At 38.1% G+C, this 14,637-nt stretch overlaps 1 protein-coding gene across 10 annotated transcripts in view; it reads left to right on the forward strand.

Moving 5' to 3' along the window:
* The first annotated feature begins 7,491 nt into the window (after positions 1-7,491).
* Positions 7,492-14,637, forward strand: part of tcf7l2 (transcription factor 7 like 2) — a 78,859-nt gene continuing 71,713 nt past the window's right edge. For 3 of the 10 annotated variants that reach the window (XR_013787752.1, XM_079476266.1, XM_079476267.1), the window contains exons 1-3: positions 7,519-8,030; positions 8,190-8,256; positions 8,412-8,536. Coding sequence is in view for 9 of the 10 variants with exons in the window: in XM_079476266.1 (XP_079332392.1) it covers positions 7,842-8,030; positions 8,190-8,256; positions 8,412-8,536 (381 nt within the window). In the remaining variant the exon portion in view is untranslated. Of the gene's footprint in view, positions 8,031-8,189; positions 8,257-8,411; positions 8,537-14,637 lie in introns of all 10 variants that reach the window. The other 7 variants (XM_079476270.1, XM_079476273.1, XM_079476268.1 and 4 more) reach the window with 4 other exon arrangements.

The following is a 14,637-nucleotide window of genomic DNA, read 5'->3' on the forward strand; positions in this document are numbered from 1 at the left end:
AAATAACACTTCCCATAAACCAAATGTGAGTGAAATTTGCATTAAAATATACATGTTATTTATTTGAAATGTGAGGATTCGAGTCTGACCTATGGTGATTGAAATATTTTGATCTATGAACTATATTTGACCCTGTGTTTGATTTGGATAAAGTAAATTATAATTTAAGTGGAAAATGTACCGTCTCTAAATGCAGTATATCTTGCAGTAAACCACTTTAATGAAAATATCACATTTAGAATTTGTTGTTTTACTGTATTTTTGCACCTGTTAATCAAATAAATAAATAAGTTTCATGGCCCGTAAGGAATATTTATGGTCGGCACATTTTCTCAGTCCACCAGGTAGGTCCAAAGGTGCAACATCTGTTTGTCAGTACGTTCAGCTGGACACATTATCTCAGCGCTGTGACCTGGGCTGTCTTACCAACATCTTCCAAAATTACGACAACACAAATGAAAGAAGCAGTCTTTCTCTCTCGCTCTCTCTCGCTCTCTCTCAATTTCTCCTCCCATGCCATTCTTTCTCGTCATTTCATCTTATTAAAGCACATGGATTGTCACCGTTATTTACCAAATATAGTCTGACAAAGAAGAAGTGGGAATTTTTACTGATTGAAGATCAAAGTAACAAAGTCTCCTCCTCAAATCCCACCCTTTCTATTAGAGCCCCTTAAGAACAGAGGAAAACATCAATTTCTCACACATCAATGGCGGCTTCATAATCAATTGAAAAAGACACTTGTATGCGGATGCAAATCTTATCTTTGTCTTATTAAAGCTTTTAGAAGATACATGCCAGGATTTAATGTTATTAAATGAAAGAGGTCGGTTTTTAATCTAAAGATGCAGAGGCGTTAGTAATGGTCTAAATCAAAGCCGGGGGAGTCTCTTAATAACCAGTAGAGTTTTCCTATCCTTATGAATATTGATAAAACAGACTATGATGTGATCTCTGTGGCTGTGATGCGTTGGAGATGGTTAATGCGCCAAAATTGAACGTAGGATTCATTTCCCAGCGTGAGGATAGCACGGGCAACCCAGGTGGAAAATGAGTTTTTGCTTTGACCATTAATATGAACAAAAGCTTGTTGTGCTAATGTGGCTTTTAAGCGAGCACAGACCTCTGTTTTTCCTGTCTGCCAGCCAAGCTTAATATTGGAGTGGTTTCGTTCGCATGAATGTGTTAGTCTGTTTGTTAAAGTATAAAAAGACAACTGCTTTGCACGTTGACCCTCTTTTGTTCGAGTGGTGAATTGCCTTCTGGAAGTGTAATGAGTCAATTTGATGTAAATCTTGAGCCGTATGCAGAAACAATAGTCATTAAGATCCCAGGTTCGCTGTCATAATGAGTGAATCACGCTTAACATGCTTCTGGCTTTATGAAATTCTTTTCGCTATTAAATCCACATATTCAAGTACATGCTCTCGATTTCAGATGTAAGGGAATGGTGTAAATGAAAAACAAACCACTCAATTAAAAGAGGAAAGAGTCAAGACTTTTCAGATATTCACATGGTCACAGATATTACTATACAATAAAATGGTTATGTATATCAGATATAAAAGGAATAGATAACAAATAATCTGGGAAATTGATTAGATTCTGTCTGCACAAAAACCTTCAGCTTTAGATTTGTAAACAAAGAGAAAAACTCTCTGTCACCCATGAGATGGGCTTTGATTGGTGTTTGTTTGGATCTATTGTATATACAATGGAGACAAATTTTGGCTAGATTGATTTTCTTGCCTTTATTTTCTAATTAGGACCTGGTATGAAAAACGTACTAGGTGGTGTCTCAGCAGAGAATACATTTTATCTATAAATCACAAATAAGAGATTTTTCGTTATTTCTCTTGGACAGAAATTAGATTAAATGAAGTGCAAACTGAGAGTTTTCCTTAAAATTTCTAGGGTTTTAGAAGAGTTCTTGACATTATCACCTGGAAAAAATGGTCTTATATCCACATAAATTATAGTTTTCATGTGAATAATTTACATTTAGTCATTTAGCAGACACTTTGATCCAAATCGACTTACAATAAGTACAGGGAGCAATAAGCGATATGTCAGGAGCAATAATACAAAAGGTGCTAATACAAAGTCACTAGTTTCAACAAAAGCTAGACCACTACCTGTTGAGAGAAAGAGAGGGGTTTAGTGTACATTATTTTATTTTTATTTTTTTCATTTGTCTGTCCAGTATTCACAGAAGAGATGGGTTTTAAGTAGTTTTTTGAAGGTTGTGAAAGATGTGGTTGACCGGACCGAGTTAGGAAGAATGTTCCACCAGGAAGAAGTGAAGGAGAAAGAGTGGGAAAGCAATTTACAGCCCTTATGAGAAGGCAATACAAGTCGCCCGCTGGGGTGTGAAAGTATGCCGGTGCAGATCCAGTGATAGTTCTGTAGGCAAGCATCAGTGACTTGAATCTGATACGGGCTTCAACCGGTAGCCAGAGGAGAGAGATGAAAAGAGGTGTCACATGAGCACTTTTGGGCTGATGGAAGACGAGGCGTGCTCCTGCGTGCTACTGCAGCTGAAGTGGTTTGATAGCCTTTGCAGGAAGACCAGCGAGGAGACAATTGCAGTAGTCCAACCTTGAGATTACCAGGGCCTGGACCAGGAGTTGTGCCGCATGCTCAGTGAGATAGGGTCCAGCCTTTCTAATGTTGAATAATGCATATCGGCATGATCGCGATAGATAGGTCTAGCAGAATCAGGATCGAGGATTTAGATTTGGTTAAATATTTTCCCATAATTGTCCTTAAATTTTACCCTGGGTTTATCCGCATCAAAAGATAAACATAAGATGCTGCAATTTTTTACATCAGTTACATTGAAAGCATTTAGTTTACTGCTGTTGGTCCTATATTGCATGTATGTTTACAATGTACGGCACATCCGTCCGAGGACAAACTCTTTATGTGTTCCTGTAAATGTCTTCCTCCCTCTCCTTCAGACACATTCATTTCCCAGAGATCATACCCAGAATGCATCATGATGTATGTTAACTGTCAACCATTACCCCTGCTGTGCTGAAAACTTTTCCTGCTCTATCTGCATGGGAAACCGCCTGCTGTTTCCTGTATCTTGCCAGGAAGAGGCTTTTCGGACATGTCCTTGAACCCAAAAACAAACGTTAACTAATGTTCGCATTCGCACATTTCAGGTAGACAGCAAAACAGGGTTAACTTTACAGCTTAGTTTATATAATGTCCCTTTCCGTTTATTTTCTTTATGTAACAACATGTAAAAAGTAGGTGAAAATTAAACACAACGGGCCTCATTCATTAACGGCTATATATGTGTAAAAGTAATTTGCACGTAAAACCGACCTTTCGGAAAACTTTATTCCGAATTCACAAATACTTTAAAAATTCACAAATAAGTCAGATTTGATACTGAAATGTGTGTATGTTAAAGAATTCCAATTACTTGTAAACAGGGCGCATGCACGCTCATTCACAATTAGCATATCTCCGCTACGCAAATTACGTATCTAGTAATGCTGGAATCCTCGGGACTTCATTCTCTGGTTTGGCAACACAATAGGCTATATGCTTACCAATAAATTTATTAATTTAACTGTCCACCAATGTATGTTACCCAACTGAAATAATTCCTGGTGCTCTTCTTAAATAACCCATAGTGGCGCTGGAAAGCGCTTTGAAAGCTCTGCGCGCATTTGCTGTGATTTGGAATATCCATGACAGTTACATGTTTCTACTGTGTCTTATTTTAAATATTACTGAATAGACCGTTATAAATATGCAGTTACCAGCAATATCCATTGTCGTAGGATGGTTGGTCAATGCAGTATTTGTCCCGCCTCTCCTCCACTGTGGTTGGACAGCTGTGCAAAAAAGAACAGTGATGAGCTCTGCGTTTTTCCAAAATTAAAAAGTAAAAAATGGAGCAAAATAACTATCATTAGTTTTTTTTGTGAAATGGCATTATGATACACCGTGCATCTAAATGCAGTGTCATCAGTTTGTCTAAAAGAATACAGAGTGTTGAATATTTTATGCACCATTTACACGTGGTAGGGAGCATGTGTACATTTCTTTCCTACCAACTCACATTTTGAAAATACAAACATTTTCATGAATCCGAAAACTTACATCAAAACAACTTTATGAACGGTTTACACAAAAAATCTTTCTGCTCGTGTTTCGTGAATGAGGGCCAATGATTTGTAGGCCTATTTATTTTACTTTTTAGCCTCGTTGTGCTTTTCTATAGTCAGAAAGTTATCTACTTAACAAATTTAACTGATCCCGTAATTGGTTAGCAACAGAGAGCAACCTGAAGCCGGACTTTATGAAGTCATACAAAATAAGGCTTTTGGTCTTTGCGACAAGCTGCTGTTGACATTCGTGGCAATTCTACAGAGGTTGAAATGCACACAGACCATATGAAATCTGTGAGCGGGAATAGCCCGTCTGCATGTTTAGCTGAAGAGAGGGAGCATTTGATGCTCTGGAGATAACTCTGGGGTCATGGGTTCGTCCTAATGTAGGTTTGGTGTGATGTCAGAGAGTTTTCTCTCTGTGTGTCTTGGCTCTGATACTCGATGTGACCACAGAATTTAAGAGATGTGAGCACATACACACTGATGCATCAGTTGAGGTGCGTATTTGAGTATTTGAACTGCTCCAACCCAACTCCCCCTGATAAATCGTTATCACATCCATGTAAGAAAACTTGGCTGTTTGTTTTGGAAAACTGGGGCAGAGTTCCTCCTTTCTCAAATATATTTTCCACTATAGGCTATTTGACAGGCTCCAGCAGCGAGACATGTTTAAATGCAGCTAAAGTAAAGAAAGATGAAAATGTTCCCTGGACGCGACCATCATGCTTGAATTCACATACAAATCAGTGTTGTAACTCTGATGTGATGGTCAGATGGCATTAGTTTAACACATCCTTAACTCACATAGGCAATTACATGACAAATCGCTATCAGATCTAGTGATTCATTAAAACATAAGGGTAACAAAAATAACAAAGCAATAAGAAACATAAACAATTTTCCACCAGTTTGGACTTTAAAATCTATTAACATTTCCATTCCATCAAAACTCATTTACTAACACACAAATGATCAGCGTGAATCAGCTCTGGCTGTCTTCTGTCATCCTCAAAATGGCTCTAAACTCATAATTCAATTAGTATATACTGTACATACATACAATGATAAATGTAACTTTGCATAATGTTGTAAAGAAAATAATTTGCTCATTGTTGTTCTATGTCTGCAAAACATGAAGATCCATTAGAATCTCCTAATTGTGGTTAACCACGTCATTGTTCACAAGATACAATTCATCTGAACTAATACAGGAACAAAATACCAAAATAATGTGCGGAATCTCTCTCACAATGGGCAAATTAGCAATTGACTAAATGCGGAAAGGTTAAATGCAAAGTTCCACTCGTAAAAAGTAGAAAACTTTATATTGTTTTATTTAACTTGCTTAAAGGGGATCTGGCATACATCAGGTTATATTCACTACTCTTGCTTTTAAAATGCATTTTTGTTACTATGAAAACAACCGGGAAGACCATTAACAGAGCCAATAATATGTTAATTAAGAACAGAACATCTCATCCAGCACGGGTACACAAAGGCATTTTGGGTAATTAACTGTTTGCACACATGTAGGCTTTACTCATACAGTTTATTGCAGTAGATCATCACACATAAAAACATGTCAGCAACCACTCTTGTATTGTATTGTCTCGCAATAAAAAAAATGCTGAAATCAAAGCCCGTCTTTTCTATTCTCATTTAAAGAACAAATCTGTGACAATCATGTAACTGTTTTTTTCTATTTTATGCATGGTAAACAACAGGCACAGAGAGAACAGGTCAGTCTGAACTGAGCTTTAACCTGTGGATTGGTCATATAGGTTTTGATCCAGCAGGGGACTAAATAGAGCAAGGCTTGGTTTAGCAAAGCTGATAAAACGCACCCAATGTAAGTGAACTCTCAGCAACCTACTGAGGCAATCCGGGGAGATGCGAGCTACAGGAGCTCAGCTGTTTTGGTCTGGTATCTGCAGGTTCCAGTCTTCCGAAGCCAAAAAGCAACGGGACAACCTTCAGCTGCTGACAACACATTTTAGATACTGCTATTATTCAACTAAATTGACTCATAACTAAGGATGTTTATTTATGCAATCCTGTTTTATTAAACAATTTCCTGTACCCTCATCAAAGCAAAATAATATATATTATTTATATGTACCTACCATACAAATATATCCCGTTGCAAGCTGGCATCATCTTCTTTATGTTTGAATTTATTCAAATAAAATGCTATTCTATACAATTTACATCTATACAATGCATTTTAAATTAAGTATGGAATTATATATATATGCGCTTTGTGTATATTTATATGCATTATATCAACACTAGCGTTTTTTTATCACAAAGGCTAAACCACAGTGGTTGCCATTTATGAAATGAAGGTAAGATTTCGTTTACAAAACATTCTTCAGCCCTCTGTGTGATCCTTGAGAACAGTTTAAATAAATCTCTTATTTAAATAAATAACTAGTCAGGTAATATGAATGTTAAAAATGCTACGTGCAATCAGACAGTAATCAATAAAAAAATATTGGATGCATATTTATATTTATATGCCAAATTATTTTTATATTCATACTTATTTTCTTTGATAGTAATAATCTACCAGCCAGTATGCATTTGCACATAAACAAGCGCCAAAAACTTTGTGTTCGCATTTTTGCAGTAAAGACAGAGAAAGAATAACCCCCCGCCCCCCCCCCCCCCCCGCGTCTTTATTCATAATGAATACAGGTTACCCGGCCTCAATTAACCCGTCTGCGCGCGCTCAGTCCGTCTCAACACCATTTCTAATAGGCTATGAAGTCTTGAATGTAATATATTATATTCAAGACTTAATAATAGCCCATTGCACACGCACGCACGCGCACACACACGTATATATATAGTATAATATAAGTATAATATAAAGATAACGTATAGTAAGATATAGATCATTTAAACAATACTCATTTATTAATATAAATAAATAAAAAAGTTATATTGATGTATGTATACAAACAAATAAACAATCCTAATTTTAATATAAAGTAAATGTATATAATGAACAGGTTTAATGTAGAGGGTTTTTTTTCAAATTTAGTTCATGTTTGCGGTTAGTGAGTATTGAAACGGGAGAAAATAAGGAAGCGCATATGATGCCTTGCTGTGTGCTGTTTCACCGCACGGATACACGTAGGCTGCCGCGGATTTTCACAAGTGTCTTCCGCCTATTTTTCCATTCATTCCTGTACAAAAGCAAACAAGGGCGACTCGCTTTAACTGTCCTGCTCTCTTCTCCAAAAGCTCCTTTCCTCTCTCTCTCTCTCTCTCTCTCTCTCTCGTTCAAGCCCTTTCCCCCTCCAATACTTTTTCCTGCCCCTCTCTATTTATGAAAACGTCACTTCAAGTCCCTCCCTGTTTGAATCTCATTAGTTTTTTTCTCGCGTGTTTCTCCCTGTCAATAATCCCGAATCCAGACTCTCTCTATTTCCATCCCTCTCTATCTGTCAATCAGCGCCGCCTTTGAACTGAAAACCACTCCGACCAACTTCAACTCCCTCAATCCGAGCGCCTCAGCTCCGTCTACGGCTTCTGTTTCTGCCAAGATTGCCCTCTTCTTTTTGAGTTTTGAGCACCCATCCAGCCAAACGCCAGTGCAAGTCCCTAAACTTAAACTCCGGATTCGGGGATCACACCAAGATCAAGGGTTTAAAAACTTTCGGTGTTTTTGGCCCCCCGCAAAATTAGCGCTCCTCGGGAAAAATGCCGCAGCTGAACGGCGGTGGAGGGGACGATCTGGGTGCGAACGATGAAATGATTTCCTTCAAAGACGAAGGCGAGCAGGAGGAAAAAATTTCGGAGAACTCCTCTGCAGAAAGGGATTTAGCAGATGTCAAGTCTTCTCTCGTAAACGAGTCGGAAACGAATCAAAACAGCTCTTCGGATTCCGAGGTAAGTGACAAATAAACTTCGAAGCGAACGTGCATTAGTTTACACGCACTTTTGTTTGCTAAACGCGGAAAATGTGCGATGGAAACACGCTGCAAAAGAGTTGACGATTTACCCACTGTGATTATTCAATGCAATCCCTGTGTTTCGTTGCATTTCAAGGCGGAAAGACGGCCTCCGCCTAGATCTGAAAGTTTCCGAGACAAAACAAGAGAAAGTTTAGAGGATGGTGAGTTCCTGTTTTCTCTAAATCGTCTTGTCTTTTACACTTTTTGCACCGGACAACAACACACTTCCTTAGCTCCCCTTGCTTCTAAGCGTACACACAAAGTTCTTGGAGTGTAACTTATAAAAGTTTTCCTCTTTTTCCCCCCGCCATGTTAGCTGCGAAAAGGCAAGATGGAGGGCTGTTCAAGAGCCCACCGTACCCGGGCTATCCATTTATAATGATTCCCGACCTCACGAGCCCGTACCTCCCGAACGGATCGCTCTCCCCTACCGCGCGCACAGTAAGTGTTTTTAACGTGTTTCTACAACCACACGCACTTAGCCACGGCACGGCTTTCATGTTTAGGGATTGTTTTGGTGCTGGCTTGTGAACTTCTGCCACAGTTCACTCGTGGTGTACAGTGGCATGCCGCTCGCGCGTATACACTGTTGCCCTGTGCGAGCACCGAGTGCGCGCGAGTCGGACCAGCGCGAGCTGCCTGCATAGTTGTCATGGTGTGCTTTCACGTCGTCCACAAACTTTCCCTGCTGTAGGAACTTTTGATTTATTGTTATAATTTCCTTTTGTTATTTTAATTGTATTCCCAGCAGCCGTGTCCTTTAGACTCGTGTGTTTTTAAAGTGTTCTTTAAATATTTAGTATGCTTGCGTACAAAGCTTGTTTGCTTTAGATTAGATATTTTGTTTGTAGTATGTTCCGGAGTCTCGACCCGACCTGAAAGTATGTATAATTTATTGTTAGTGTTATTAATGTCGGTATATTATTATTATTATTATTATCGTTATTACTATTATTCTTATTGTACTCGTTAAAAAACAAGGCTTTCGGTTGTTAAAGCATTTCACTGTCCCAGAGTGCACCAAACATTAGAGGTGATAATTTCTCTCGGCTTAATTTTGCTAAATAAGGAATGTCAAACAAAAAAAATATGCTGAAGAGCATCATGGGAAATGTTTATGATAATTAGAGAATGTCAGTTTATGAATTTGTCAGAATGAAATGCAAGTATTGCTCATACAGTGCTTGACATGAGTGTAGTAAAATATCATGCGGCGTGTCAGGTGTTTTAAATATTTTTGTAAGTGAGTCAATATTTACTTTACATGCGGATTACATGTAATCAATTTTAAATTCGTGTAGACATTATTTGTCGTGGCATGATGGACTTAAGAAGATGCAATAGCTTTAATAACGTGTAATGTATATATGCCTTATATTTCTGTTTAAATACATTTTAAATATTGTTCATAAGGTTTGCATGTTAGCAAGGTGTCGAGCTTTCCCTGTACCAAAAATAATAAGTCTTGATATATATTTTTAATAATAGGTCATATTTTGATATATCATTACTGGGAAATGTGCACCAATAGGAAAAAAGGCAATTTATTTTGTGGGACTTTTTATATGAAAAATACCATGCCGTCCATCCCCAAATTATTGAATGTAGTGAATAAAATAGTGCTCTAAATTTAGGATTTTATGTCAGGTGTTTTAGGAATATGAACTATTCTCATAGAGAGATCACTGAATGCTTGTGTTTGCCGTGTTGTGGCCGTTGCATGCTACCCTAAAGATTCCTTCTTGCTGAATCTGTTTTTCACTTACTGATAATGATGTTCTCTATCTAGCATTTTCTGAGGCTGCTGTAGATCTGATTTTGTTAAAGCCATGCACATGCACTCATAAACGTTCACATATAAACAGCAAATATGCATGTATTGGAAAGGAATATGAAGGAATATTTTTAACAATAGTAGTAAGGCAGCTGTTGTGAAAGAGGTTTTTGTGTTCCTAGGGATGCCTTTACCAGAGCTCATAGTCTAATAGTTCCTCTACCTGCTGAGACGAAGACCTGACTAAACCGCTGGCTTATTCATTTGGCTTCTGAGAAAATATTTAGTGAGCTCCCGTGAATGTAGGATCATTGTTTGATATATCCTCTTCTATTTCCCAATGTGTGAGTCAGTCCAGGTCTGTTCCTGCCCTCCAACCTAAATATTATATTGATAGAAATTGTGAATTGCTTCATAGCTGTATGGTGTAATGTTTGATCTTTCACTGTAACCGGGCCTACAGATCTTAGTCTTTGACATTGCGCCGTACCCCCTCACCTTCGTTTCTTTGCATTGAGGTATGCTACCTACGAGCTGCCTGGGCGTCCGACCCACGCCGCTTTGAAGTTGAAAGCCGTTGTATTCATAAACGCATTACTTAAGTAGAGAATAAATAATTCACCTGACCATCGATCAGCTGTCTCTGCGTTTAACAAATGCATGGGGCTTGTTGAGGCTAGCGGCCGACAATGTGATTTTGAGATTTCTTACCATTTTTGCTGTCCGGATTTGATGCATCTTGCCTCCATCCTTTTTAACAAAATTTTACTCAACAAGCTTGCAGGCAAATTATTTCAGTTTCATTTTAATTTTAAGCATTTGGATGAATTTATTACATCAGTGTTTTGTGATCAGCATACATTTGCTACTTGAGAATGATGTAAACTAATAGTGTGTGATGCTGATGTTGAAGTCAAGACTGATATCGGAAATGTGACATTTTTTTAAAAGGATTATTATTTTATTTTCATAGCCCTATGGCTGCTAATTTCCTCTATGGCGCACTCTTGCAATAGTGATGAAATATTTTTCCCCACAGCTCTGATGCGTGTGTGAGAGAGAGAGTGAAAGTGGGGACATCTTTAATCGTCTGACCTCTGAGAACTTCAATAATGGGGAGTTTGTTTTTCTAACTACCTAAATCCTAAAAGCCATATGATGATTTTGAAGCGTTTAGCAATTTGATATGAAGTTACATCTAAAATGGGTTTGCCTTTTTTCCCCTCCCTCTTTGTGACATACCCCAGACAATAACCACTCTTCCCTCTTTTATTGAGAGCAGGGTTTGCGTGGCAGACGTACAGCTGCGGACACGCTCTGTGTGTCTGTTGTGGTTAGAAAGCTGCTGGGTTAACCTGGTGGCTGTAGGCTGAAATCACACCCCAACAGGTCTGCGGAGAGGTAGCGCAGAGGTCTGGGAGGTTGTGTTCTGGCAGGGGGCTTTGTGCCCATAAATCCGCTGGGTTTATTTACTGCCTCTCTGACTTATGAATGTTAAGATATTTGACGCCACCCCTGGCCCCATAATTCCTGAGGCCTGCAGACTTTTGGCAGGGGGTTCAGATTTCAACGTATAATTATGCGTAGTTTAAAAAGGGACAAAATGTAAAAAAAGAAATCTCGCAACACCCAACGTGCTCTCCGCTCTCCGAAACGAGATGATTCTTAAAATTTGTGGAGGTCCTAAAATATAGTTTTTCATTTATTTATATTTTTAATATTACATTTAATTTACAATTTATTCAATTTATTTGTGAATTTGTTAAAGGTTAATTTTTCCTTGTGTAGTCTTGGGTGTATTTTAATAAACCATGGCTGAATATTTTTAGACGTCGATAACAAAGGTTTATCGTATGGATTATGCGTGTGTCGCTTCAGTGTTGAATAGCCTGTCGTGTGAGGTGCAAAAGATAGTTTAATACGGATTTACGGGGATAGATTCATACCTTATCAAATTGGCTTTACATGTTAATAGCCCCTAATTGCTATCCGCGGGGGGCTCGCAGTGCTACGTGCTCAGCTTGTGTGCCGCTCACCGCAAAATACACTCTTAGTTTATTTAAAAGGTTGCCATCCTTTTGTTTTGCAAATCACATTTGCTTATAAAGAATAATGGAGGCAAGACTCCTTTTGTCCCTCTATCACTCTTTCTCCTCCTCTTCTTTTTCCTCCCTCTCCCCTGACCATGCAAAAAAAAAAACTGAAACCGACTCTGTTTTGGAGGGGCTTTATAAACATCCATAAAAAGTGCAATCTGTTTTGGATTTGTGAGAGTTAAGTTGGGGAGCAAAGTTTGGCACCATTAAACTGAAAGCGGGGCCTGTGAGACATTAGTGGCGCGCAGCACATTCTCTGGGCTTAATTAGTCCAAACTGTAATTGTTCATGGTCTGCCAATAGAAGTAATGCTCAGGAAGAGTGCAGTTGCACTAAATCGGCCCATGGTTTTTAAAACAATAAATCACTCGCATATTTGTGTCGTGATTCAGATAGAGTCCCGACCTCTCCCATCTCGACATGTGGTAAATTGTAAAGTCAATGAATCGCAGATGTGGGGGTGGGAGGGGGTCCGGGGGAGTGAAAGAAACAGTACAGTACGGTTTTGTTAGTGCTTGGTAAATGAATGGAAAAGATTTGTGTTGTAAATATTTACTGAGATGTGGGGTTTTTGTACTCAATTGTCTGCCGTTGATGATTTTGGCAGGCTGGCATTTCTTTTTCCTATGTCTCGCTTCAGACATGTGACGCTGGGTTTTAAAGCAAATTTTATGTATACCCAATGTTTTGCAATAGTTTAATTAAATCATCAATATGCTTTTTTTAATAGGGATGCACAATAAATGATCGGCCATATCGGTATCGGCCGATAATCAAATTTAGGCCGATATATTACAGCCGATAAATCATAAATAATTTATTATGGATAAACTTCAGTTGCATGCTGCTCACAGATAAAAAGTACAGTACTGTCTTTCTGTTGTGATCATTCACTTACTGCTATTAGCAAAACATTGTTGATGTAGAGACAGTATTTGTAAGTGTAAATTATAGTAAGAAAAGCATATTGTTGGAATCAGACTGCTGTCTGAATGCTTTCTGTCTTGAGACCTGTTAGACGTGTGGCTATTAAGAACATTTTTCTGGGTTGCTCTGGAAGAACATCTTTAATTTGTTTATTAACTAAAAAATATATCGGAAAAGTTTGAAGGTTAAAGAATCTTTAACTAGTGCAAGCCTGGTACATGATTCTCGGGAAAAAGAGAACTAACGGTTAGCTTAATGACAAAGATTATCAGTTATCGATATCGGCCAAAATGTAGATATCGGTGCATCCCTAATTCTATTATCGAAGTCATTATTTACAGTACTATATTTTTGTTTTTCCTCCTGATAAGTTTTCAATATGTTTGTTTTTAAAGCCAGTGCTGTCCTACATCTGGTAAATACTGTTGTAAATTGTGTGCTGCATTGGCTTAGCAGCTGTGTGTTGTTGACCCCACCCCTCACCTCTCTCTCCTCTTCACCATTTATTTCCATACACAAAGATCAACACAAAGATCGCACTGTACATCTGGAATGCAACTTTTGTCATCTGTTAAATATAGTCCTGCTTTTGGCCTGCATGGTGAGGGTTTATGTAAATGGAATTACTCTCTCTTGCTGTGTACATGCATCAAACAGGCCAGTGCAGCTGTATGAGAGTTATGAGAAAATATATTTATGATGGGGAGCCCGATGGTATTTTTGGTATCGTAAACCATTTAATGCGTTAATCTTTAATAATGATTGATTTCAAGAAATGTATTGAGAAATCCATGAATTGGTCTGGTGGTGACATACATTTTTTGATTACAATAATTGTCCATTTTAATAGACATACTAATGACTAAATGCAAATCAGTTCTTACATTTTTTTATTTCATTTATGTATTTTATGCATATACAGTAATTCAATCTTATAAATTATATTATTTTTGTATTTTTAAATTTAAAAGCTTAACTATATTTTAAATATTTGTATAATCAATTATTTCAGATAATCTTTAAATTTCCTTGATTATAAATCTATAAGTATGTAAACATCTACAATATATTATTAATAAATGCAGTAAACATCTACATGCATTATTTATAAATGCAGTAAATGTTGTAAACATTGTTAAATTAAGAGAAATGAGATCTAGAAGATGGCATATCAGCATCTCTAAAGGAATTTTCCTTTGCTTCTTTTTAGAGAAGTTGCCTTGTACAGCGTGATGTATCGGAGCAGGGGATTAGGAAAAGCGGGAAAAAGCGGGCCTGATTTGCCCGCCTTGGAAGAGTGGGGGAGACGCACAAAGACGGTCTGAATAGAGCGCATAATTGCTGCTAATATGGGGGCAATGAGACTGGCGACAGTTCCTGGTTAGATGTCCAAACAATAGAGCCCCCAGGCCTCACATTTATCTATGAAGGAAAAAGAAAGAGTAAAAGAAAAAACACAGCAGGGCTTTGGAAAAGACAAAGAGGAGGTGCCAAGTTTATAGTCATGCGTGATTGACAGACCATGTGTGTGGCTTTTCTCTCTTTTTAATTTAATAAATCGGGCAAAGTTGGTAAGTTATCAGTGCTTCTTGATTCCCGCCTCGTCATCAAAATGTCACCTGGAAATTCTCCAGCGGACAGGCTTGAGTGAGGCTGGCGGAATTTGGTTGCACTGGGCTTTTGTTTGGATTGGAACGTGCTTGGGTTGGGCCAAAGTGCACACACGCATACGCTTTCTAGCGCTG

This window comes from Barbatula barbatula, assembly GCF_947034865.1.
Source record: "Barbatula barbatula genome assembly, chromosome: 16".
NCBI lineage: Eukaryota > Metazoa > Chordata > Actinopteri > Cypriniformes > Nemacheilidae > Barbatula > Barbatula barbatula.